The sequence below is a fragment of the Amblyraja radiata genome, chromosome 1 (assembly GCF_010909765.2).
Source record: "Amblyraja radiata isolate CabotCenter1 chromosome 1, sAmbRad1.1.pri, whole genome shotgun sequence".
Classification (NCBI taxonomy): domain Eukaryota; kingdom Metazoa; phylum Chordata; class Chondrichthyes; order Rajiformes; family Rajidae; genus Amblyraja; species Amblyraja radiata.
The window spans coordinates 90,614,390-90,637,383 of NC_045956.1; the positions used below are offsets into that span (position 1 = coordinate 90,614,390).

At 42.3% G+C, this 22,994-nt stretch overlaps 1 protein-coding gene and 1 long non-coding RNA gene across 6 annotated transcripts in view; one reads left to right on the plus strand and one right to left on the minus strand.

Moving 5' to 3' along the window:
- The window catches only part of sel1l3 (SEL1L family member 3), a 75,471-nt gene that overhangs the window by 45,791 nt on the left and 6,686 nt on the right, over positions 1–22,994 (minus strand). For all 5 annotated transcript variants that reach the window (XM_033026522.1, XM_033026531.1, XM_033026515.1 and 2 more), the window contains exons 3-8: positions 21,034–21,598; positions 12,034–12,160; positions 10,169–10,290; positions 9,408–9,523; positions 7,496–7,554; positions 2,262–2,394 (exon numbers count right to left, since the gene is read on the minus strand). In XM_033026522.1, the coding sequence (XP_032882413.1) occupies positions 2,262–2,394; positions 7,496–7,554; positions 9,408–9,523; positions 10,169–10,290; positions 12,034–12,160; positions 21,034–21,598 (1,122 nt within the window). The remainder of the gene's footprint in view (positions 1–2,261; positions 2,395–7,495; positions 7,555–9,407; positions 9,524–10,168; positions 10,291–12,033; positions 12,161–21,033; positions 21,599–22,994) is intronic.
- LOC116976704 lies at positions 1,764–21,500 on the plus strand. Its single transcript, XR_004413022.1, has 3 exons — positions 1,764–1,918; positions 13,387–13,392; positions 21,470–21,500. It is a non-coding gene; the product is annotated as an uncharacterized LOC116976704 (long non-coding RNA).

Here is a 22,994-nt window from a genome sequence, read left to right on the forward strand (position 1 = left end):
GGTGTAACTTGTACCCTGGCTACTGTTTGGGGGCCTGTAGGTTACTCCCATTAAGGTCTTTTCACAATGAATATAAAACCTTACAAACCTTGTTTTACAACTAAATACAAGTCATAAAAATCAGAAAGCACTTCTCTAATACATGAAACACTTAATTAACCATATAACAATTACAGCACGGAAACAGGCCATCTCGGCCCCTCTAGTCCCTGCCGAACACTTATTCTCACCTAGTCCTATCTACCTGCACTCAGACCATAACCCTCCATTCCTTTCCCGTCCATATACCTATCCAATTTATTTTTAAATGATAAAATCGAACCTGCCTCCACCACTTCCACTGGAAGCTCATTCCACACAGCTACCACTCTCTGAGTAAAGAAGTTCCCCCTCATGTTACCCCTAGACTTTTGTCCCTAAATTATCAAATCATGTCCACTTGTTTGAATTTTCCCTACTCTCAATGGAAAAAGCTTATCCACGTCAATTCTGTCTATCCCTCTCATAATTTTAAAGACCTCTATCAAGTCCCTCCTTAACCTTCAATGCTCCAAAGAATAAAGACCTATCTTGTTCAACCTTTCTCTGTAACTTAGGTGCTGAAACCCAAGCAACATTATAGTAAATCTCCTTTGTACTCTCTCCATTTTGTTGACATCTTTCCTATAATTTGGTGACCAGAATTGTACACCATACTCCAGAATTGGCCTCACCAATGCCCTGTACAATTTTAACATTACATCCCAACTTCTATACTCAATGCTCTGATTTATAAATGCCAGCACACCAAAAGCTTTCTTTACCACCTTATCTACATGAGATTCCACCTTCAGGGAACTATGCACAGTTATTCCTAGATCCCTCTGTTCTACTGCATTCCTCAATTCGCTACCATTTACCATGTATTTTGATTTGTCCTACCAAGATGTAGCACCTCACACTTATCAGCATTAAACTCCATCTGTCATCTTTCAGCCCACTCTTCCAAATGGCCTAAACCTCTCTGTAGACTTTGAAAATCTACTTAATTATCCACAACACCACCTATCTTAGTATCATCTGCATACTTACTAATCCAATTTACCACACCATCATCCAGATCATTGATGTATATGACAAACAACAGTGGACCCAACGCAGATCCCTGAACCTTCTTAACCAACCTTCCATGTGGAACCTTGTTAAATGCCTTACTGAAGTACATATAGACAACATCCACTGCTTTACCCTCATCAATTTCCCTAGTAACCTCTTCAAAAAATTCAAGGTTAGTCAAACATGACCTTCCAGGCACAAATCCATGTTGACTGTTCCTAATCAGACCCTGTTTATCCAGATGATTATATATATTATCTCTAAGTATCCTTTCCATTAATTTGCCCATCACTGACGTCAAACTAACAGGTCTATAATTGCTAGGTTTACTCTTAGAACCCTTTTTAAACAATGGAACAACATGCGCAGTACGCCAATCCTCCGGCACCATTCCCGTTTCTAATGACATTTGAAATATTTCTGTAATAGCCCCTGCTATTTCTACCCTCAATGTCCTAGGGAATATCCTGTCCGGACCTGGAGACTTATCCACTTTTATATTTTTCAAAAGTGTCAGTACTTCCTCTTCTTTGATCCTCATAGTTTCCATAGCTACCCTACTTGTTTCCCTTACCTCACATAATTCAATATCCTTCTCCTTGGTGAATACCGAAGAAAAGAAATTGTTCAATATCTCCCCCATCTCTTTTGGCTCTGCACATAGCTGTCCACTCTGACTCTCTAATGGACCAATTTTATTCCTCGTTATCCTTTTGCTATTAATATAGCTGTAGAAACCCTTTGGATTTACTTTCACCTTACTTGCCAAAGCAACCTCGTATATTCTTTTAGCTTTTCAAATTTCTTTCTCAAGATTCTTTTTGTATTTGCAAATTTCAGAAAAATGCTTTTGAGTTCAGTAGCCATTATCACAATTTATCTATTCATCCATAAAGACTGGTTGTCTTAAACTGTTGTCAGAACAGGTCAGTTAGAAGCATGAAGGAAAGTTTAAGAGCCCTTGAACAAGAATTAGTTTGTTCAATAGCGCAACTGAAATTGTTTTAGAATTTCAATGGGGTTAGTTGTTAATCTGTCTAATATCTGACCATTCATCAGAAATTCAAGAGATAGTAAATGAACTATTACAGGCATTGTAATGAAAATCATTGAAAGAACACCATTTTTTTGTGAATGTAAACATGTTCAGAGAATTTGACCTTTACCTTTTCTCCTTTTTGACCCATGACGCGGTAAAATTTCACAGGACCAATGAATCCCTCAAAACTCTGTACATAGTTGCTGCCTCCAAGTACAAAGTATCCAGCTAAAACATTGTGATGGACATCTTCAGGAAAGCTAGAAAAGGATGGGATTTAAAGACTAATGACTATTGCACCATTCTGCACACAAAGGGTTTAAAATATTCCTGTAATTCACACTGTGTTTGTCAAATTATAAAGACACTATACACATAAAATTAGCTGTTTAGGATTATTAAATCCATTGACCATGGAAGAGTAAAGGAGATTAATTCTAACAGTGGTTTTTCTCTGGTGTTAAAGAGTCAATAGATAAAACAAAATATATCTAGGTCCATCTACTTCATCCTCTCAATTGTACGACAAATTGAAATAATCAATTAACCTCTATCAATTAGACTATAACAGACCTAGATATGATGAGAGGTTTATCAACAGATATGATGCAAGGAAAGAACTGAGACCATAATTCATCAATCACCTTATTCATCCCGTGACCAATATACTTTGTGTCCAAAATTATTGAACCCTAACTTAATTAGCAACTTGTTTATGGATGAAATTGACATCAGTGGGGAGGGGGGGGAGGTGATCAAGTTGGATGAGTTGTCTGTTTTGCCTCATGTGGGAATGTTAACCTTGAAGTTTTCCCTTTTCTTCCAGCCAAGACTTCCATTTTTATGAATGTGCCCGGGACTCATTTACACTTCCGGATCAAAATATGTTCTGCATACTGAATAATTCTAATCAATAAATTCAAATTTTGTCAGATTAAATCTACTTATCAATGTTTGCTTGTAGACTATGCACTGTTTATTATATTTACAGAATGCAAAGTTGTGTTTTTAGAAGATCACCAGATGCAATTAATCAGCTTTTCATTGCTGTTTGAATATTTTAAGCCCAACATTGAGATCTGCAAGAACAGCAGTTTCATGAAAGTCGCATCATTATCAAGTTTTGCTAAAAATCATCCTGACTCGTGTAGATTTCCCATTGCTTCACTGTCAATGGGTGAAAATTATTGAATCCCTGATCAAAGAATGTTGCAGCAGTATCATTGGATTAGTGGCTACAGCAATTTAAAGCAAAAGGTTATGTGCTTGAGTCTGCATGAGAACTCTCAAAGCTCTGATTATAACCAAAGATCCATAAATGTCACATGCAGCTGCAGGTCCCGGCAAGACGCATGAGGCTGAAGGTCCCGGCGACCTGCGGTCATACTGCGGCAGCAGGCCAGGCTCGCCCGCCGTGGAAATAGGAGCGGGAAACCGCCGAGCCCTGCTCGCCCTGAAGACCAGGAACCGGAGATGAAGGGATTCAGCGACGATGGTGGATATGGGTCAAGGGATGGTGGGAAGAACTGGTGGGGTCTTACCTTCCGCATCTTCAAGGTCGGTTGCTGGAGGCACGAAGGCTGAAGATGGGCTGGGCAAGGAGAAGGCCGACAGTTGGAAGACTGCATGGAGGCGATGGCTGCAACAGGCCTTGATGGCCAGCGAAATGTGGACTGTGAAATGTGGGGGTGAGGTGTTGACAAATTGGGAGTATAAAGATGGAGTTAAAGGGGAAGTGAGTTACAAAAGATTCCCGAATTAATGGGAAGGTAAATTCGAGAAGGGATAAGAGAGTAAGGTCAGGGCCAATAGGAACCGGTGTGAGAGGGGAGGTAAATACCGAAGTTAAAGTGTTGTATATGAATGCGCGAAGTATAAGAATTAAAGTGGATGAGTTTGAGGCTCAGTTAGAAATTGGCACATATGATGTTGTGGGAATTACAGAGACATGGCTGCAGGAGGGCCAGGGCTGGGAACTGAATATTCAAGTGCATACGTCCTATCGAAAAGAAATACAAGTGGGCAGAGGAGGTGGGTTATCTCTGTTGGTGAGGAAATATATTCAGGCCCTTGCGAGGGGTGACATAGAATCAGGAGATGTAGAGTCAGTATGGATGGAACTGAGGAATTGTAAGGGTAAAAAGACCCTAATGGGAGTTATCTATCCCCAAACAGTAGCCTGGATATAGGATGCAAGTTGAATCAAGAGTTAAAATTGGCATGTCGCAAAGATAATGCTACGGTTGTTATGGGAAATTTCAACATGCAGGTAGACAGGGAAAATCAGGTTGGAACTGACCCCAAGAAAGGGAGTTTGTGGAGTGCCTCTGTGATGGATTCTTAGAGCAGCTTGTACTGGAGCCTACCAGGGAGAAGGCAATTCTGGATTTAGTGTCGTGCAATGAACCAGATTTGATAAAGGAACTCGAGGTAAAGGAGCCATTAGGAGGTAGTGCCCATAATATGATACGTTTTCATCTACAATTTGAGAGGGGAAAGGGTAAATCGGAGATGTCGGCATTATAGTTGAACAAAGGGGACTATGGAGCATGAGGGAGGAATTGGCCAAAGTTGACTGGAAAGATACCCTAGCAGGGATGACAGTGGAACAACAATGGCAGATATTTCTGGGAATAATACAGAAGGTGCAGGATCGGTTCATTCCAAAGAGGAAGAAATTTTTCCAAGGGGAGTAAGGGGCGATCATGGCTGACAAGGGAAGTCAGGGACAGTATAAAAATAAAAGAGAAGAAGTATAACATAGCAAAGATGAGCGGGAAGCCTGAGGATTGGGTAACTTTTAAAGAGCAACATAATTAAAAGGCAAAACGGGGAGATAAGATGAGGTGCGCTAGCAAGAATATAAAGGAGGATAGTAAAAGCTTCTTAAGGCCAAAGTTAGGCCCTTGAAGCCTGAAAAAGGTGAATTTACTATGGGGAGAAAGGAAATGGCAGATGAGTTGAACAGGTACTTTGGATCCATCTTCACTAAGGAAGACACAAACAATTTTCCTGATATACTCGTGGCCAAGGGATCTATGGTGACGGAGGCACTGAAGAAAATTTACATTAGGCAGGAAATGGTGTTGGGTAGACTGATGGGACTGAAGGCTGATAAATCCCCAGGACCTGATGGTCTGCATTCCAGGATACTTAAGGATGCATTGATGATCATTTTCCTATGTTCTATAGATTCAGGATCAGTTCCTGTGGATTGGAGGGTAGCTAATGCTATCCCACTTTTTAAGAAAGGCGGGAGAGAGCAAATAGGGAATTATAGACCAGTTAGCCTGACATCAGTGGTGGGGAAGATGGTGGAGTCAATTATAAAAGATGAAATAGCGGCACATTTGGATAGCAGTAACAGGATCGGTCCGAGTCAGCATGGATTTACGAAGGGGAAATTATGCTTGACTAATGTTCCGTAATTTTTTGAGGATGTAACTAGGGTAATGGACAAGGAAGAGCCAGTGGATGTGGTGTACCTGGACTTTCAGAAAACATTTGAAAAGGTCCCACATAGGAGATTAATGGGCAAAATTAAAGCACATGGAATTGGGGGTAGAGTTCTGACATGGATAGAAAATTGGTTGGCAGACAGGAAGCAAAAAGTAGGGATTAACGGGTCCCTTTCAAAATGGCAGGCAGTGACTAGTGGGCTACTGCAAGGCTCGGTGCTGGGGACCGCAGCTATTTACAATATTTACAAAGCTGGGTGGCAGTGTGAACTGTGAGGAGGATGCTATGAGGATGCAGGGTGACTTGGACAGGTTGGGTGAGTGGGAAGATGGAAGGCAGATGCAGTTTAATATGGATAAATGTGAGGTTATCCACTTTGGTGGCAAAATCAGTAAGGCAGATTATTATCTGAATGTTGTCAAGTTGGGAAAAGGGGAAGTACAATGAGGGCTTGTTCATCAGTCATTGAAAGGAAGCAGGTACACAAAAAAGCTGGAGAAACTCAGCGGGTGCAGCAGCATCTATGGAGCGAGGAAAATAGGCAACGTTTCGGGCGGAAAGCTTCTTCAGACTGATAGGGGGTGGCGGGGAGAAAGATAAGGGGTAGCTTCCTTCTCCGCGCCACCCCCTATCAGTCTGAAGAAGGGTTTCGGCCCGAAACGTTGCCTATTTCCCTCGTTCCATAGATGCTGCTGCACCCACTGAGTTTCTCCAGCTTTTTTGTGTACCTTCGATTTTCCAGCATCTGCAGTTCCTTCTTGAACACTGAAAGGAAGCATGCAGGTACGTCAGACAGTGAAGAAAGCGAATGGCATGTCGGCCTTCATAACAAGAGGAGTTGAGTATAAGAGCAACATTCTGCAGTTGTACAGGGCCGTAGTGAGACCACACCTGGAGTATAGTGTGCAGTTTCGGTCTCCAAACTTGAGGAAGGACATTCTTGCTATTGAGGGAGTGCAGCGTAGGTTCACAAGGTTAATTCCCGGGGTGGCGGGACTGTCAAATGTTGATAGAATGGAGTGGCTGGGCTTGTATACTCTGGAATTTAGAAGGATGAGAGGATAATCTTATTGAAACATATAAGATTATGAAGGGTTTGGACAAGCGAGAGGTAGGAAACATGTTCCCGATGTTGGGGGAGTCCAGAACCAGGGGCCACAGTTTAAGAATAAGCGGTAAGCCACTTAGAACGGAGATGAGGAAACACTTTTTCACCCAGAGAGTTTTGAATCAGTGGAATTCTCTGCCTCAGAAGGCAGTGGAGGCCTATTCTCTGGATGCTTTCAAGAGAGAGTTGGCAGGTTTTAAACAATAGACAATAGGTGCAGGAGTAGGCCATTCAGCCCTTCGAGAGTTTCACTATGATCATGGTTGATCATCCACAATCAATACCCCGTTCCTGCCTTCTCTCCATATTCCCTGACTCCGCTATCTTTAAGAGCGCGGAGTCAGGGAATATGGAGAGAAGGCAGGAACGGGGTATTGATTGTGGATGATCAACCATGATCATAGTGAAACTCTCGAAGGGCTGAATGGCCTACTCCTGCACCTATTGTCTATTGTTTAAAACCTGCCAACTATTGCAGATAAACTCAATGGGTTGTTTATTTGCATAATGTGACAACCAGTTAATTACTTATGTATGGCAACAATCTCACTGATATGTATGCAAAAAAAGAATCTGACGACCTTGGAACACGTGATAATAAAGAGACCATTGAGATAATACACAGGCCCCATGTTCAAAACCAAATAACGTTGATACGTATCTTTGCATTGCTAAGGTTATCTCACAAATAGTCACCATAAAATAATGATTTGGATGTCAAAGATTTTTAGCAGCATATTTTGACATGATTTGGATGTCAAACATTTTTAGCTGCATATTTTAAATTAACTTACGTGTATAATGCATTTTCTCTTGCTTGCAGTTTTTCTCCATAGCTGACAGTCAAAGTCATCTATGAAATATGTTGAACAAGCAAAAGTGTAATTGCAAATTGTTATGTACAGACATTTTCACCTAGAATTAGTTGTTGAGTTGGTAATTTACTAAAATAGCTTTTATCAGCAATTTGTTAGGTATGTTACCATTGTAGATGGGACATGATGGTTGGTGTGGGTAAGTTGGTCCAAAAGGCCTGTTTCCACGCTGTATGACTCTATGTCCGAAAAAGCTTCTATATAGAGGGCCTTACTAGAGAGAGACATCCTCTCAGGGAACACATAGGACAAGTGGTTGAATCGTCAGTGGAAGAAGCACAACCAGTGATCACAATTCCATTAGTTTTTAAATAGTGATGGAGAAGAATAGGACTGGTCCATGAAGTTTATGTCCCAAATTAGGACAAGGATTCATCAGGTGGGAACATGCAGAGGTCTAATGGTAAATCTGTTTGCAGATAAGAGAGTGGCTGGCAAGTGGGAGGCTTTCAAAAGTGAGTTAGCAAGAGCACAGGGACAGCGTGTTCCTGTTTTGGAGAAGGATAAGGCTGGCAAAATTAGGGAACCCAAATTGATAAGAGATGTTGAGGCTCTGGTCAGGATAAAGGAGGCATACATCAGATTTGGGCAGTTGGGATCAAGAGAATCTCTCCTTGAGTATAAGAAGGGCAGGAGTACACGTAAGTAGGCAATCAACAAAGCAAAAAAGTGATGAAATGGAGCTGTCAGGCAAGGTCAAGGAAAATTCCAAAGGATTCTGTCAGTATATTAACAATAAACAGTTGGCCAGGACAAGAATAGGCCATCTTTGTATAGAACCGCAAGACATGTGGGAGATATTAAATAAATTCTTCTAATCCATATTGCCGGGTCCATACACTAAATGCATTAAATACATTAATGGCTTGAATCACAATGTAGTGAACATGGATAGTAAATTTGTATATGACACAAAAATTGGTGATATAGTGGACAGTGAGGAAGGATATCTAAGTTTACAAGAAGATCTGGATCAGTTGGGAAGGTGAGCCAAGGAATAGCAAATGGAATTTAACTCTGGTAAAGTGAAGTGTTACACTATGCTATGTCAAACCAAGGCAGGACTTATGCAGGACTAAATGGTAGATTTCTGTAGTGTATTCCTGAACAAAGAGATCTGAGAGTACAAGTGCATTGTTCCCTAAAAGTAGCTTGCCAGTGTAGTAAAAAAGTCATTTAGCATGCTTGCCTTCATTGGCAAGGGTGTTGAGTATAACCGTTGGAACATCATGAAACGGCTGTAAACATCTTGGTGAGACCACACTTTGAGTACTATGTGCAGTTCTGTTTGCCCAACTATAGGAAGGATATCAAAAGATGGAAAGAGCACAAAAAAATATTCACCAGGGTGCAGGCTTGAATTAAAGGGAGAGGTTGGATAGGCTGGGACATTTATCTTTGTTGCGTTAGGGGTGACCTTATTGAGGTGTACAGGATCATGAGGGGCAGGGATATGGTGAACGCACTCAGTCCCTTTCCCAGAGTAGTAGATTCAAAAACTAGTGGGAAAAGAATTAAGGCGAGAGAAGAGAGATTTAAGCAGGACCTCAGGGGCAAATGTTACCATCAGAGGGTAGTCCGTATCTGGAATGAGCTGCTAGAGGAAGTTATTGAAGCAGATAAAATTATGACTTTAAAAAGACATTTGGATGGATATATGGATAGGAAGGGTTTACAGGAATAAGGGCCAAATCCTGGCAAATTAGACTATCCCATAATGTCAACTTGGTCGGCATGGACATGGTCTATGAGTATGAAGAAAAGAATGCGAAGAAAAGATAATAGTAGTTTATCAAACAGCAGGAGTTCATTTAAAAAAAACATGTGTTACGTGTCTTCCTTGCATGGTGAGATCCAGTCGACACCATCGCCTCAATACCACTTTGAAATTCGATAATCCTGCAATGTTTTTTCCAGAGGATAGCATCATCTGAAAGTGAATATTACCTAAAGAAAATAACAATAGCATAGTTATTAGTAATTAATGGTACTTAAATATTATGTAGGCCGAGGTGTATAAGCCTACTCTTCTGCATTGCGCTATCACACTATGTGCTCAGACCAGGAATCTCTGTTGAAAATGGGTGGCAGAGAGGTAATTGCAGGTAATATAGGGAGATGACCAAAGGGAACGGAATGGTTCAAATATTGCTGAAAGTTGGTAACTAGACAACCCAGAGAACCCAAAGAACTAGAAACACCAAAGACGTCTATATGATGATCTGAACCAGGTGACTGCCCAATTGCAATATAGTGTATGTTAACTTGATGGTGGTTTGCTGGACCATGCAATGAATTTGCACAATTCTGTGGAATCATTGTGGATGGTATTTTCTCTGTGCCTTGAGGTGCTTGTTGTGGGAAGTTCAAGAGTCTGAAGCATATAGGAGGCCAATGGGCACTGCTGCAAAGTAGATCACTAGTTTTGTGACATCACTGAGATCTTGAATTTGAAATACTCTTTTCCTCAATTGACCAAATCACCCAGTCTGCAATGAGAAGAGTGAAAGCCCTGAATCTTATCTCGAGCATAACATAATGATTGCTTTGGTTAAATATATTTGGCAATTTCAGATTCTTATTGAAGCTTACCATTTGATGTTAGAAACAACAATGGGGTGCCATACTTCTGTTTTTCATTGATCTGATGAAAGATCCCACAAAGATGCCGTTTGCATGCTTTGAGGACATAAATCCAGATTGATATTGTGAACCTATCAGACATTATTGTAGAAATAATATGATTATATAACACAAAAATAATGCAAACAAAAAAGGAATCTACAAACTAAAATCACACGCAGATCCCTAGGTATATTCTCATGGTTGAATTGAATTTAATTGATTACATTTTATTTGCCAAGTATGTATACATACAAGGAATTTGCCTTGGTGCTTTGCTCGCAAGTAACAACACGATATACAGTAAACAATTAAGAATAAAATATTATAATTTAAACATGTGAAGAATTAAATAAAATACCAGAGCAAAAGGAGGCTACAGACTTTTGGTTGTTGAGTAGAGCTACTGCTCGTGGAAAAAGCGGTTTTATGTCTGGCTGTGACGGCTTTGACAGTCCGGAGTCACCTTCCAGTGGGAAGTGCTTCAAAGAGTATGTGGCCAGGGTGAGAGGAGTCAGAGATGATCTTGCCCACTCGCTTCCTGGCCCTTGCTGTGTACAGTTCGTCGATGAGGGGATGGTTGCAGCCAACGACCTTCTTGGCTGATCGAACGATTTGCTGCAGCCTCCGGATGTCATGCGTGGTGGCTGAGCCAAACCAGACCATGATGGAGAAAGTGAGTACAGACTCTATGATGGCAATATAAAACTGGACCATCATTGCGTGTGGCAGATTGTGTTTTCTCAGCTGCTGCAGGAAGTACACCCTCTGTTGGGCCTTTTTGACTGTGGAGTCAATGGTGGCCTCCCATTTAAGGTCCCTGGAAATGATGGTTCCAAGGAACTTAAATGACTCCACAGGTGTGACTGTGGTGTTGTTGATGGTGAGTAGGGGAGGGGAGGAGGAGCTCTCCTAAAGTCCACAATCAATTCCATATCTTAAGAGCATTGAGCTCCAGATTGTTGCGATGGCACCAGGATGCCAACTGTGTCACTTCCTACCTGTAGGCAGATTTCTCCCCATCCTGAATCAGTCCAATCAGGGTTGTGTCGTCCGCAAACTTGGGAAGCTTGACAGAGGAGTCTGTGGAGGTGCAGTCGTTGGTGTAGAGAGAGTAAAGGAGGGGGGAGAGTATGCAGCCTTGCGGTGCTCCTATGCTGAGGGTCAGCGGGTCTGCGATGTGTTTTCTCAGCCTCACATGCTACTTCCTGTCTGTCAAAACGTTGATGATCCACTGACAGAGGGGTTCAGGCACAGTCAACTGGGAGAGTTTGGAGTGTAGTAGCTCTGGCACAATGGTGTTGAATGCAGAGCTAAAATCCACAAACAAAATCCTTGCATAGGTCCCCTGGCAGTCTAGGTGCTGGAGGATGAAGTGCAGGCCCAGGTTGACTGCATCATGCACTGATCTATTGGCCTGGTATGCAAACTGCAGAGGGTCCAGCAGAGGGTTTGTGATATTGTTCAGGTGGGCCAGCACAAGTCTTTCAAGGGTCTTCATGATTACAGAGGTCAGTGCGACAGGCCTGTTGTCATTAAGACCAGTAATCCTTGGCTTTTTGGGTACAGGAACAATAGTGGAGACTTTGAGGCATGTTAAGTGCCTCTCTGAAAACATTCATTGTTGTGTACACGTTCTGCTTTGCTTAAATTTAGATTAGTAGAGGCTAATTAGAATACATAATTAATTCTTCTGCAGATATCTGAAGTATACATTAAAAACTCTGAAGTTTGTAATTCTGCAGTTTGCAATTCTGAAGTATAAATTAAACACTTCCGAACAATAACTATTTTGCGTGAATGTAAATTGGAATATTTGAGGTTGTTGGGCATACCTTGGGTTATTGAGAAGTTGTTTACCAGTCAGTTCCATTTCTAAGTTATTAAATTTTTTTAACCTTTTTGTTATTCCATAACTCAAACCAGTTAACGCAAATGGAAAACAAAGCAGTTCCACAACATCTAGGGAAAATGAAAAAAAAGTTGATAACTCTATTACATAACAGGAAAAGGCATACAAGGCCTATTATCTGTAATTTACTAGAATTCTATTGGAAGTCTACTTGTCCGAGTGAAAAGAAAAATCTGAACTGAATCTGCTGGATTGGTGGCACTTAACAGAAAATAAAATAGGTAGAATATGAGCTCACTTTGCAATACAAACCACACTTACAAATTACTCTGAATGGGTGGAACATTGGGACAACTGGTAGGGCTGCTAACTCATAGCACCAGAGACCTGGGTTCAATCCTGACCTTAGGTGCTGTCTGTGTGAAGTTTGCACATTCTCCCTATGACCATGTGGGTTTCCTCCGGGTGCTCCAGTTTCCTCCCACATCCCAAAGACGTGCAGGTTTGTAGGCGAATTGGCCTCTTTAAATGCATCTAATTTGTCGGGAGTGAATGCGAACTCGGGATAAAATAGAACTAGTTTCAATGGGTGATCGATGATCGGCCTAGACTTGGTGAGATGAAGGGCCTGTTTCCATGTGGTAACTAAAGATATTATCTGAACTAAATGACACCATTTCCAATTAAAAAAGGGCTCCGTTTTAAAATTCTCAGATCTGTCTGCCAATACTAGGTAGACAAAAATGCTGGAGAAATTCAGCGGGTCCGGCAGCATCTATGGAGCGATGAAAATAGGCAACGTTTTGGGCTAAAACCCTTCTTCAGGGCCTGTGGGACATCCTCAAATTGAATTGGTCCCTACACAGAGAAATATTGATTCATCAGCAACAAGTTCCCATGTCTGTGAATGATCATGGGGGACAAGGACATGGCAGACCAATTGAATAACTACTTTGGTTCTGTCTTCACTAAGGAAGACATAAATAATTTGCCGGAAATAGCAGGGACCGGGGGTCAAATGAGATGGAGGAACTGATGAAATGCAGGTTAGCAGGGAAGTGGTGTTAGGTAAATTTAATGGATTAAAGGCCGATAAATCCCCAGGGCCAGATAGGCTGCATCCCAGAGTACTGAAGGAAGTAGCCCCAGAAATAGTGGATGCATGTCATAATTTTTCAAAACTCTTTAGATTCTGGAGTAGTTCCTGAGGATTGGAGGGTAGCTAATGTAACCCCACTTTTTAAAAAGGGAGGGAGAGAGAAATGTGGATAAGGGGGAACCAGTGGATGTGTTATATCTGGACTTTCAGAAGGCTTTCGACAAGGTCCCACATAAGAGATTCGTATGCAAACTTTAAGCACACAGTATTGGGGGTTCAGTATTGATGTGGATAGAGAACTGGCTGGCAGACAGGAAGCAAAGAGCAGGAGTAAACGGGTCCTTTTCAGAATGGCAGGCAGTGATTAGTGGGGTACCGCAAGGCTCAGTGCTGGGACCCCAGCTATTTATAATATACTAGACTAAGTGGGACCCGTTGGGTCCCAGCATCACACAGGAGGGCTGGTCATCCAACGCAATATTCCACCTCTCCACCAATTCTAATATTGGTGGCCAGTTGGGGGGGGGGGGGGGGGGGGGCTTTCTGGAGCGCTAATATGGGTGTTGTGGGCTGAAGGGACTGGTTTCCAGAGGGCTAGTATGCAAATTGTGCGCCAAATGGATTCTTGGGCTGGCGTCTCAGTCAATCAAGCCTGTTGTGCTGGCAACTCACGCACTCACGGCTGGTGGGCTGGTAGTCGACCCGCGGCTAATCCTTGAAATTCTATTTCAAGCAGGGTATAAGGCCACCAAATTCAAGTGCAGTTTCTTACCACTTCTAGCAGGGTGCAAGGCCACCAAATTCAAGTGCAGTTTCATACCATTTGAAGTAGGGTGCAAAGCCACTAAAGACAGCGAGTCGTGACCTCTCCCTCCTCCATCTTGCAGAGACTGAGCCACACCCACATTTCCGGGTTTTATAACCCCTCCCACCCTCCCCCCACCGGAAAATGTGTGGCTTTCATGGAGTGATTGACAGGAGAGAGATTCTCAACGTAAGTGGTAGCATTTTATCTAAAATCAATATACAGTGCGAACAGGAAGTGCATTTACAGTAGTGCCTTTTTAACTTCAAGCCAAAGCACCCAAGCCGCCATTTGCAGTAAGTAGTGCATTTCAACTTCATGCCACCATTTGCAGTAAGTGGTGCCTTTCAACTTCAAGCCAATGCACGCAAGCCACCATTTGCAGTAAGTAGTGCCTTTTAACTTCAAGCCATTGCATCCAAGCCACCATTTGCAGTAAGTAGTGCCTTTTAACTTCAAGCCATTGCATCCAAGCCACCATTTGCAGTAAGTAGTAGCTTTCAACTTCATGCCACTATTTGCAGTAAGAGGTGCCTTTCAACTTCAAGCCAAAGCACCCAAGCCACCATCTGTAGGAAGTAGTGCCTTTCAACTTCAAGCCAAAGCAACCAAGCCACCATTTGCAGTAATAGTGCCTTTCAACTTCAAGCCAAAGCTCCCAAGCCATCATTTGCAGTAAGTGGTGTCTTTCAACTTCAAGCCACACCCAAGCCACCATTTGCAGTAAGTAGTGCTTTCAACTTCAAGCCAAAGCACCCAAGCCACCATTTGCAGTAAGTAGTGCCTTTCAACTCCAAGCCAAAGCAACCAAGCCACCATTTGCAGTAAGTAGTGCCTTTCAAATTCAAGCCAAAGCAACCAAGCCACCATTTGCAGTATGTAGTGCCTTTCAACTTCAAACCAAAGCTCCCAAGCCACCATTTGCAGTAAGTAGTGCTTTCAACTTCAAGCCAAAGCACCCAAGCCACCATTTGCAGTAAGTAGTGCCTTTCAACTTCATGCCACTATTTGCAGTAAGAGGTGCCTTTCAACTTCAAGCCAAAGCACCCAAGCCACCATCTGCAGGAAGTAGTGCCTTTCAACTTCAAGCCAAAGCAACCAAGCCACCATTTGCAGTAATAGTGCCTTTCAACTTCAAGCCAAAGCTCCCAAGCCACCATTTGCAGTAAGTAGTGCCTTTCAACTTCATGCCACCATTTGCAGTAAGTGGTGTCTTTCAACTTCAAGCCACACCCAAGCCATCATTTGCAGTAAGTAGTGTCTTTCAACTTCGCCACACCCGCCATCATTTGCAGTAAGTGGTGTCTTTCAACTTCAAGCCACACCCAAGCCAACATTTGCAGTAAGTAGTGTGCCTTTCAACTTCAAAGCTCCCAAGCCACCATTTGCAGTGTGGTGTCTTTCAACTTCAAACCACACCCAAGCCACACCCAAGCCATCATTTGCAGTAAGTGGTGTCTTTCAACTTCAAGGCACACCCAAGCCACCATTTGCAGTAAGTAGTGCTTTCAACTTCAAGCCAAAGCACCCAAGCCACCATTTGCAGTAAGTAGTGCCTTTCAACTTCAAGCCAAAGCTCCCAAGCCACCATTTGCAGTAAGTAGTGCCTTTCAACCTCATGCCACCATTTGCAGTAAGTAGTGCCTTTCAACGAAGCCACAATTTGCAGTAAGTAGTGCCTTTCAACTTCAAGCCACACCCAAGCTTTAGAACCAATAGACATTTTTTTGCAAGCTTTAGAACCAATAGACATTATTTTGCCAGCTTTAGAGCCAATAGACATATTTTGCCAGCTTTAGAGCCTATAGACATATTTTGCCAGCTTTAGAGCCTATAGACATATTTTTGCAAGCTTTTGAACCAATAGACATATTTTTGCAAGCTTTTGAACCAATCGACATATTTTTGCAAGCTTTAGAACCAATCGACATATTTTGGCAAGCTTTAGAACCAATCGACATATTTTTGCAAGCTTTAGAACCAATAGACATATTTTTGCAAGCTTTAGAACCTATAGACATATTTTTGCAAGCTTTAGAACCAATAGACATATTTTTGCAAGCTTTAGAACCAATAGACATATTTTTGCCAGGTTTAGAACCAATAGACATATTTTTGCAAGCTTTAGAACCAATAGACATTTTTTTGCAAGCTTTAGAACCAATAGACATTTTTTTGCAAGCTTTAGAACCAATATACATTTTTGCAAGCTTTAGAACCAATAGAGACACTTTTTGCAAGCTTTAGAACCAATAGAGACACTTTTTGCAAGCTTTAGAACCAATAGAGACACTTTTTGCAAGCTTTAGAACCAATAGACATTTTTTTTCCAAGCTTTAGAACCAATAGATATTGTTTTGCAAGTTTTAGAACCAATATACACCTTTTTTGCAAGCTTTAGAACCAATTGACTTTTTTTTGCAAGCTTTAGAACCAATAGACATTGTTTTGCAAGCTTTAGAACCAATAAACACTTTTTTTGCAAGCTTTAGAACCAATAGACTTTTTTTTGCAAGCTTTAGAACCAATAGACATTTTTTGCAAGCTTTAGAACCAATAGAGACATTCTGCAAGCATTGTAGAACCAAAATAGACACTTTCTGCAAACATTTTAGAACCAATAGACACATTCTGCAAGCATTTTAGAACCACTAAGGACACTTACATTTGAGTAGACATGTGTTCAGTGTTATTCACAGCTCAGAGAAACGTGACCCTCTGCCTTCCTCCATCTTGAAGAGACTGTGTGGCATACCACTTCCTGGTTTTATAGACCCTCCCCCCTGCCGCCAGCGGGGGCAGCAGAGAGAATGGGGAATTTTGTAAAAACATTAATATCTCTGTCATTTTTAATCGACGGGAAAAGTCCTCGGCACACATGCGGCAGAGGGGGGCTCTGAGCAAGGTGGCCAAAAATGACGGCCGTAGGTGGCGGCGTTCTCTCGGAAATCGCAGCACAGATGGCCAAAACCGGTCAAGAACGGACTTTTAGTAATATAGATAGATAGATATGAATGATCTGGATGAGGGAATTGAATGCAACATCTCCAAGTTTGCGGATGACATGAAGCTGGGGGCAATGTTAGCTGTGAGGAGGATGCTAGGAGGCTGCAAGGTGACTTGGATAGGTTGGGTGATTGGGCAAATGCATGGCAGATGCAGTATAATGTGGGTAAATGTGAGGTTATCCACTAGGGTGGCAAAAACAGGAAAGTAGACTATTATCTTAATGGTGGCCAAGTAGGAAAAGGGGAGATGCAACGAGACCTGGGTGTCATGGTACACCAGTCATTGAAAGTAGGCATGCAGGTGCAGCAGGCAGTGAAGAAGGCGAATGGTATGTTAACATTCATAGCAAAAGGATTTGAGTATAAGAGCAGCGAGGTTCTACTGCAGTTGTACAGGGTCTTGGTGAGATCACACCTAGAGTATTTCGTACAGTTTTGGTCTCCTAATCTGAGGAAAAACATTCTTGCCATAGAGGGAGTACAGAGAAGGTTCACCAGACTGATTCCTGGGATGGCAGGACTTTCATATGAAGAAAGACTGGATAGACTCGGCTTGTACTCGCTAGAATTTAGAAGATTGAGGGGGGATCTCATAGAAACGTACAAAATTCTTAAGGGGTTGGACAGGCTAGATGCAGGAAGATTGTTCCCGATGTTGGGGAAGTCCAGAGCAAGGGGTCACAGTTTGAGGATAAGGGGGAAGTCTTTTAGGACGAAGATGAGAAAAACATTTTTCATACAGAGAGTGGCGAATGTGTGGAATTCTCTGCCACAGAAGGTAGTTGAGGCCAGTTCATTGGCTATATTTAAGAGGGAGTTGGATGTGGCCCTTGAGGCTAAAGGGATCAGGGGGTATGGAGAGAAGGCAGGTACAGGATACTGAGTTGGATGATCAGCCATGATCATATTGAATGGCGGTGCAGGCTCGAAGGGCCGAATGGCCTACACCTGCCCCTATTTTCTATGTTTCTATGTTTCTGTGATTGACCCGAGGCCAAGGGACTTCATAAAAGCCTGAGATGAATATTCAGAGCAAGGCCATTTCCCCAACAGGCCATTTCCCCAGGGCTCTGATGCCAGCACAGCCCTGGTGGTAGGACAGGGTAAGCACAGAGTACCAATGGAAGAATAATCTAGGATGTTAGATCAAAGATCTTATTCTGATCCAGTCAAGTTCTGCTGGACTAGTCCGTGGCTACCTCTTTCACCACTGGCATTCTAAGCATGTTCATTTGGAAGAGATTGCAGGGTTCACTGTGCCAAATCTACTCGCTTTTTTTTGGTCAAATCCAGTGTCTATGTCAACCCCAGTTGTTAAGAGGAGCTGAAGGGTCTTGACCCAAAAACGTCACCGATTCCTTTTCTAGAGATGCAGCCTGACCCGCTGAGGTACTTGAGTATCTTATGTCTATCTTCGGTGTAAACCAGCATCTGCAGTTCCTTCTACATGTAAAAAGAAGCAGGAGTGGCCCTTTGTGCCTGCTCTACTATTCAATAAGGTCATGGCTGTTACTTCATCCTGTTTAGCATTTATCGTACTTTGAAGCTGCAGTTTGTTGCAGTCAAATGGTTTGCTGGGCCACCTCGAGTAAAGCTAAACTTAATCACATTGTTAAGGTTCTGACTTCACTGACAAGCCTGTTCACATTAGAACAGCCAATTTCATTTGCTCAAGGTCTTTGATAACAATCTGGTAGTTTTATGTAAATGGTTCAATATTATCAGATTTTTAATCAAAAGAATTTAAATTCCCCCCTGCCATGATGAAATTTGAACTATTTGTCCGACTCTATTTGTCCAGGTATCTGAATAATCAGTGCAGCACTGTACCCCAAATAACTTACATGACCAATTCCATTTACAACAATAAAATAACATATTTGCATAACACTTCTTATGTAAAAAAATCACAAGATGGCTTTGAAAGACCATATTCAAAAATAATTTCTGTGTCTCAAGTTCAGGGACAGGAGGACAGGGATGGTTGGAGTTAGATGGAGAGGTAAAGAGGTGGGTAGGCTACAGGAATTAATTCAAGAGGGCACAGCTGGTGGTAGAGGAAAACAACATTTTTCTCAAAACTAAAGTTATATTTCCATAGTGTTTTTCAGTCCTCCCACTGACAATAAAAGTGCTTTTTGAAGATAAGTGCAAACGTAGAAAGCAATAGCCAATTTGTGTACATCAAGTTCATAAGAACATCAACACAATAATGACCATTTAGCTTTCTTGACATGATGGTAGATAGTTGGCGAGGGTGAGATGGGTCAGGCAAGGAAAGGAAGGTACACCTAGTCTGGGGCACCAGTGATAACTCCCTAGCTTTTCTTCCATATTGATGTCTTGAGAATTACTTCAATGATTAGAGGCGGATGGGATTCAATTAATTGTCTCATCCAAAAGATGGCACTTCCAACATGACCTCTCGTTCTCAGAACTTCACTGAATTCCAGATTTACATGACAAGGTGTAACTAAGAGCTGAGTAGGTTGGCTGTAGGATACATCACAGACACATAAGATATATATATATAGCATTCATGGGATTAGATTCGTAGCACAACTGCGTAGGCAGTTTTCTCAAAACTGTGTAGGCAGATATTGGCTGATATTGAATCAGTACGTTGAAGCCAATTAAGGTTGTTTTCAAAGGTACACAAAAATGCTGGAGAAACTCAGCCGGTGCAGCAGCATCTATGGAGCGAAGGAAATAGGCAACGTTTCTGGCGGAAACCCTTCTTCAGATTGATGGGGGGGATGGTGGGGGGCGGCGGGGAGAAGAATGGAAAAAGGAGGAGGAGGAGCCTGAGGGTGAGGGATGGGAGGAGACAGCCCGAGGGCTGAGGAAGGGGAGGAGACAGCAAGGGCTAACAAAATTGGGAGAATTCAATGTTCATGCCCCCAGGATGCAGACTCCCCAAGCGGAATATGAGGTGCTGTTCCTCCAATTTCCGGTGATGCTCGCTCTGGCCATGGAGGAGATGCAGGACAGAGAGGTCGGATACGGAATGGGAGGGGGAGTTGAAGTGCTGAGCCACCGGGAGGTCAGGTTGGTTATTGCGGACCGAGCGGAGGTGTTCGGCTAAACGATCGCCCAGCCTCCGCTTGGTCTCACCGATGTAGATCTGCTGACATCTAGAGCAGCGGATGCAATAGATGAGGTTGGAGGAGATGCAGGTGAACCTCTGTCGCACCTGGAACGACTGCTTGGGTCCTTGAATGGAGTCGAGGGGGGATGTAAAGGGACAAGTGTTGCATCACTTGCGGTTGCCAGGGAAAGTGCCCGGGGTGGGGGTCGTACGGGAGGGAAGGGAAGAATTGACAAGGGAGTTACGGAGGGAGCGGTCTTTGCGGAAGGCAGACATGGGGGGAGATGGGAAGATGTGGTGAGTGGTGGGGTCACGATGGAGGTGGCAAAACTGACGGAGGATGACTTGTTGTATGTGACGGCTGGTGGGGTGAAAGGTGAGAACTGGGGGGCTCTGCCCTTGTTGCGAGTGGGGGGATGGGGACAGAGAGCAGTGTTGCGGGGTATGGAAGAGACCCTGCTGCGAGCCTCATCTATGGTGGAGGAGGGGAACCCCCGTTCCCTGAAGAATGAGGACATTTCAGATGCCCTGGTGTGGAACGCCTCATCCTGGGAGCAGTGGCGGCGTAGACGGAGGAATTGGGAGTAGGGGATGGAGTCCTTACAGGGAAGATATATTATGCTATTCAAAGTGAAATTAAAGTTTGGGACACTTCCAATGGAAAAATACCTCAGTTTCTGAAATCCAACTTCCGAAAGATGCAAATTAATTGCCTTAATAAAAATATTAATTTCACAAAAGATATTGTAACTAAATATTTTTATAACAATATGATAGACTTTTCATCTTTGATTTCTGGAAACTGATCAGGCAGAATCTAAATGAGTAGCAGACATATTATTAAATCAGTTGATGCAAAGCCAGTGAAGGCAAACATCAATGTGATAAATTGAAATGCACATTCACATAGCAGTTTCCTATCTGGATTGTGCAAATCTGAGAGAAAAGATAAACATGAGGACAGTGAAGAAAAATACACATACCATTTTCAAGCAAGCATTGGGGTATATGCTTTTCTTTTATTGCTTCTATCTTCTCTGTGTCCCACTGAAGGCAGTGTTCATGATCTTTGTAAGGCCTTTCAAAAGGACTGAATGTCTTCAGCAATTTGTAGGTTCTAGCAATTGCTTGTTCATAAAAAGTTGCTTCACGATTCTCAGATGCTCCCCGGTTGGTATTTATAATCCAGGCTCTTAATATTACATTGTTAATGACAATGGAGTGTTTGATCAAATTATCAGGTCTGTATAACATGATGCTTGGAAATTTCACCCACAGCGTCCGATTGCTGAAGGTATTAAGACGTTTCTTACATTTCCATTTTTTCCTGTAAACAGTGACGCCAATTTTGACATCAGTCGAAACTAACACCTCAACACCAACAGTACTCGGTTCAGAACATAAATATTCAATAGAGAGTTTATACTTGGCCTCTACCACATCAGTTGCATTAATGAATCGAATGAAATCTTTGACCGCTCTATCTCCTGATAATTTCAAAACAGATGTAGTTTGTGTGGTATCTGCACTGTAGGAAGGTGCTGGTACCTAAAGAAATTCACAAACATCAAACTTCTATTAGATCACCATCACCATTGTCATGATGTTTTTATATTTTAATGTTAATAGTTTTTAATCTTTCATGTATCTCATAATAAATTACCTAAAATGGGCACTTAGAATTATGAAAAGTAATTCACATAACACAAACAAAAACTGAGAATTAACCTTGAAGAGTGATAATCTTGGCATTATTGTTTTCTCCACATAAAATCCAAAATGTAACAATCATACTTCTTGGAATTATTTATACACGCAATAGTTATAATTTTTAATTCTCTTTATTATTTTAATAACTTCCAGAAATGCTGGATTATGATTGAGTAAACAACAGATGATGGCAACTGCTGAAGATAAAAGTTTCCAACACCATGAAGTTTAGCTGAGGTGCTTATGTGCAGCATAAGCAGAAACATGGAGGCAGGTGGAAATACAAGGACAACATATATTTCTGATAAATCACACTCCTCCCCTGTCTACTGGTTTATGAAATCCAGTTGATTAATCTGAAAATGATTGCAGTAGGGGGTCAAACTATAAATATCAATCTTACCTCTGTCCCCAACAACCAACAAACCTGGGCTTCCATGCCCCACAATGGTCAAGATATAAATTACAAAAATTAATGTCGCATTTATGTGGCATTGTAATCCATCTGATTTTTTGTGACATTTGGAGACTTTTTTTCTAAATTTAATTGGCTTTAATCTAAGATGACATGTGAACAGATGACATGTGAAACTCCTTTATACACAGTTGTAAAGCAAAAGAATTAACAACCAAATTTTATGTGGCCAAGTCAGAACAAGCTGAATACGATACAGAAACAGGATGCATAAAAATGATGGGCATAATAAGAGTAGGAATAGGCCATAGAGTGATGTGTTGCTATACTAATCTCTCTTTTACATCAATTCCCATATTCCACGATTCACAACAAGAATAGTGTTTAAGAAGGAACTGCAGATGCTGGAAAATCGAAGGTACACAAAAATGCTGGAGAAACTCAGCGGGTGCAGCAGCATCTATGGAGCGAAGGAGATAGGCAACGTTTCGGGCCGAAAACCCTTCTTCAGACTCAAATCTCTAAAGATTTGCAAACTGCAGTGAAGGAATTTGGTGAGTAGTAAATGCCAAGCAATTTCAGGCTATGGACCACGGGTCACAAGCTTCCACTGACTAGATCAGGGGTCAGCAACCTGCGGCCCCTGGACCGAATGCGGCCCGTAACCCGAAATCAACCGGCCCGCAGATTTCCATTATCTCCGGTACCTCCCGTGCCCGAGGCCGCGGCGCCCAGGCGCGGTGACACAAGGAGGCCTGCACTGGCGGCCGCAATGGCAGAGCCACCGAGCACCTAGCAGCGCTGAGCTCTGGCTGTACC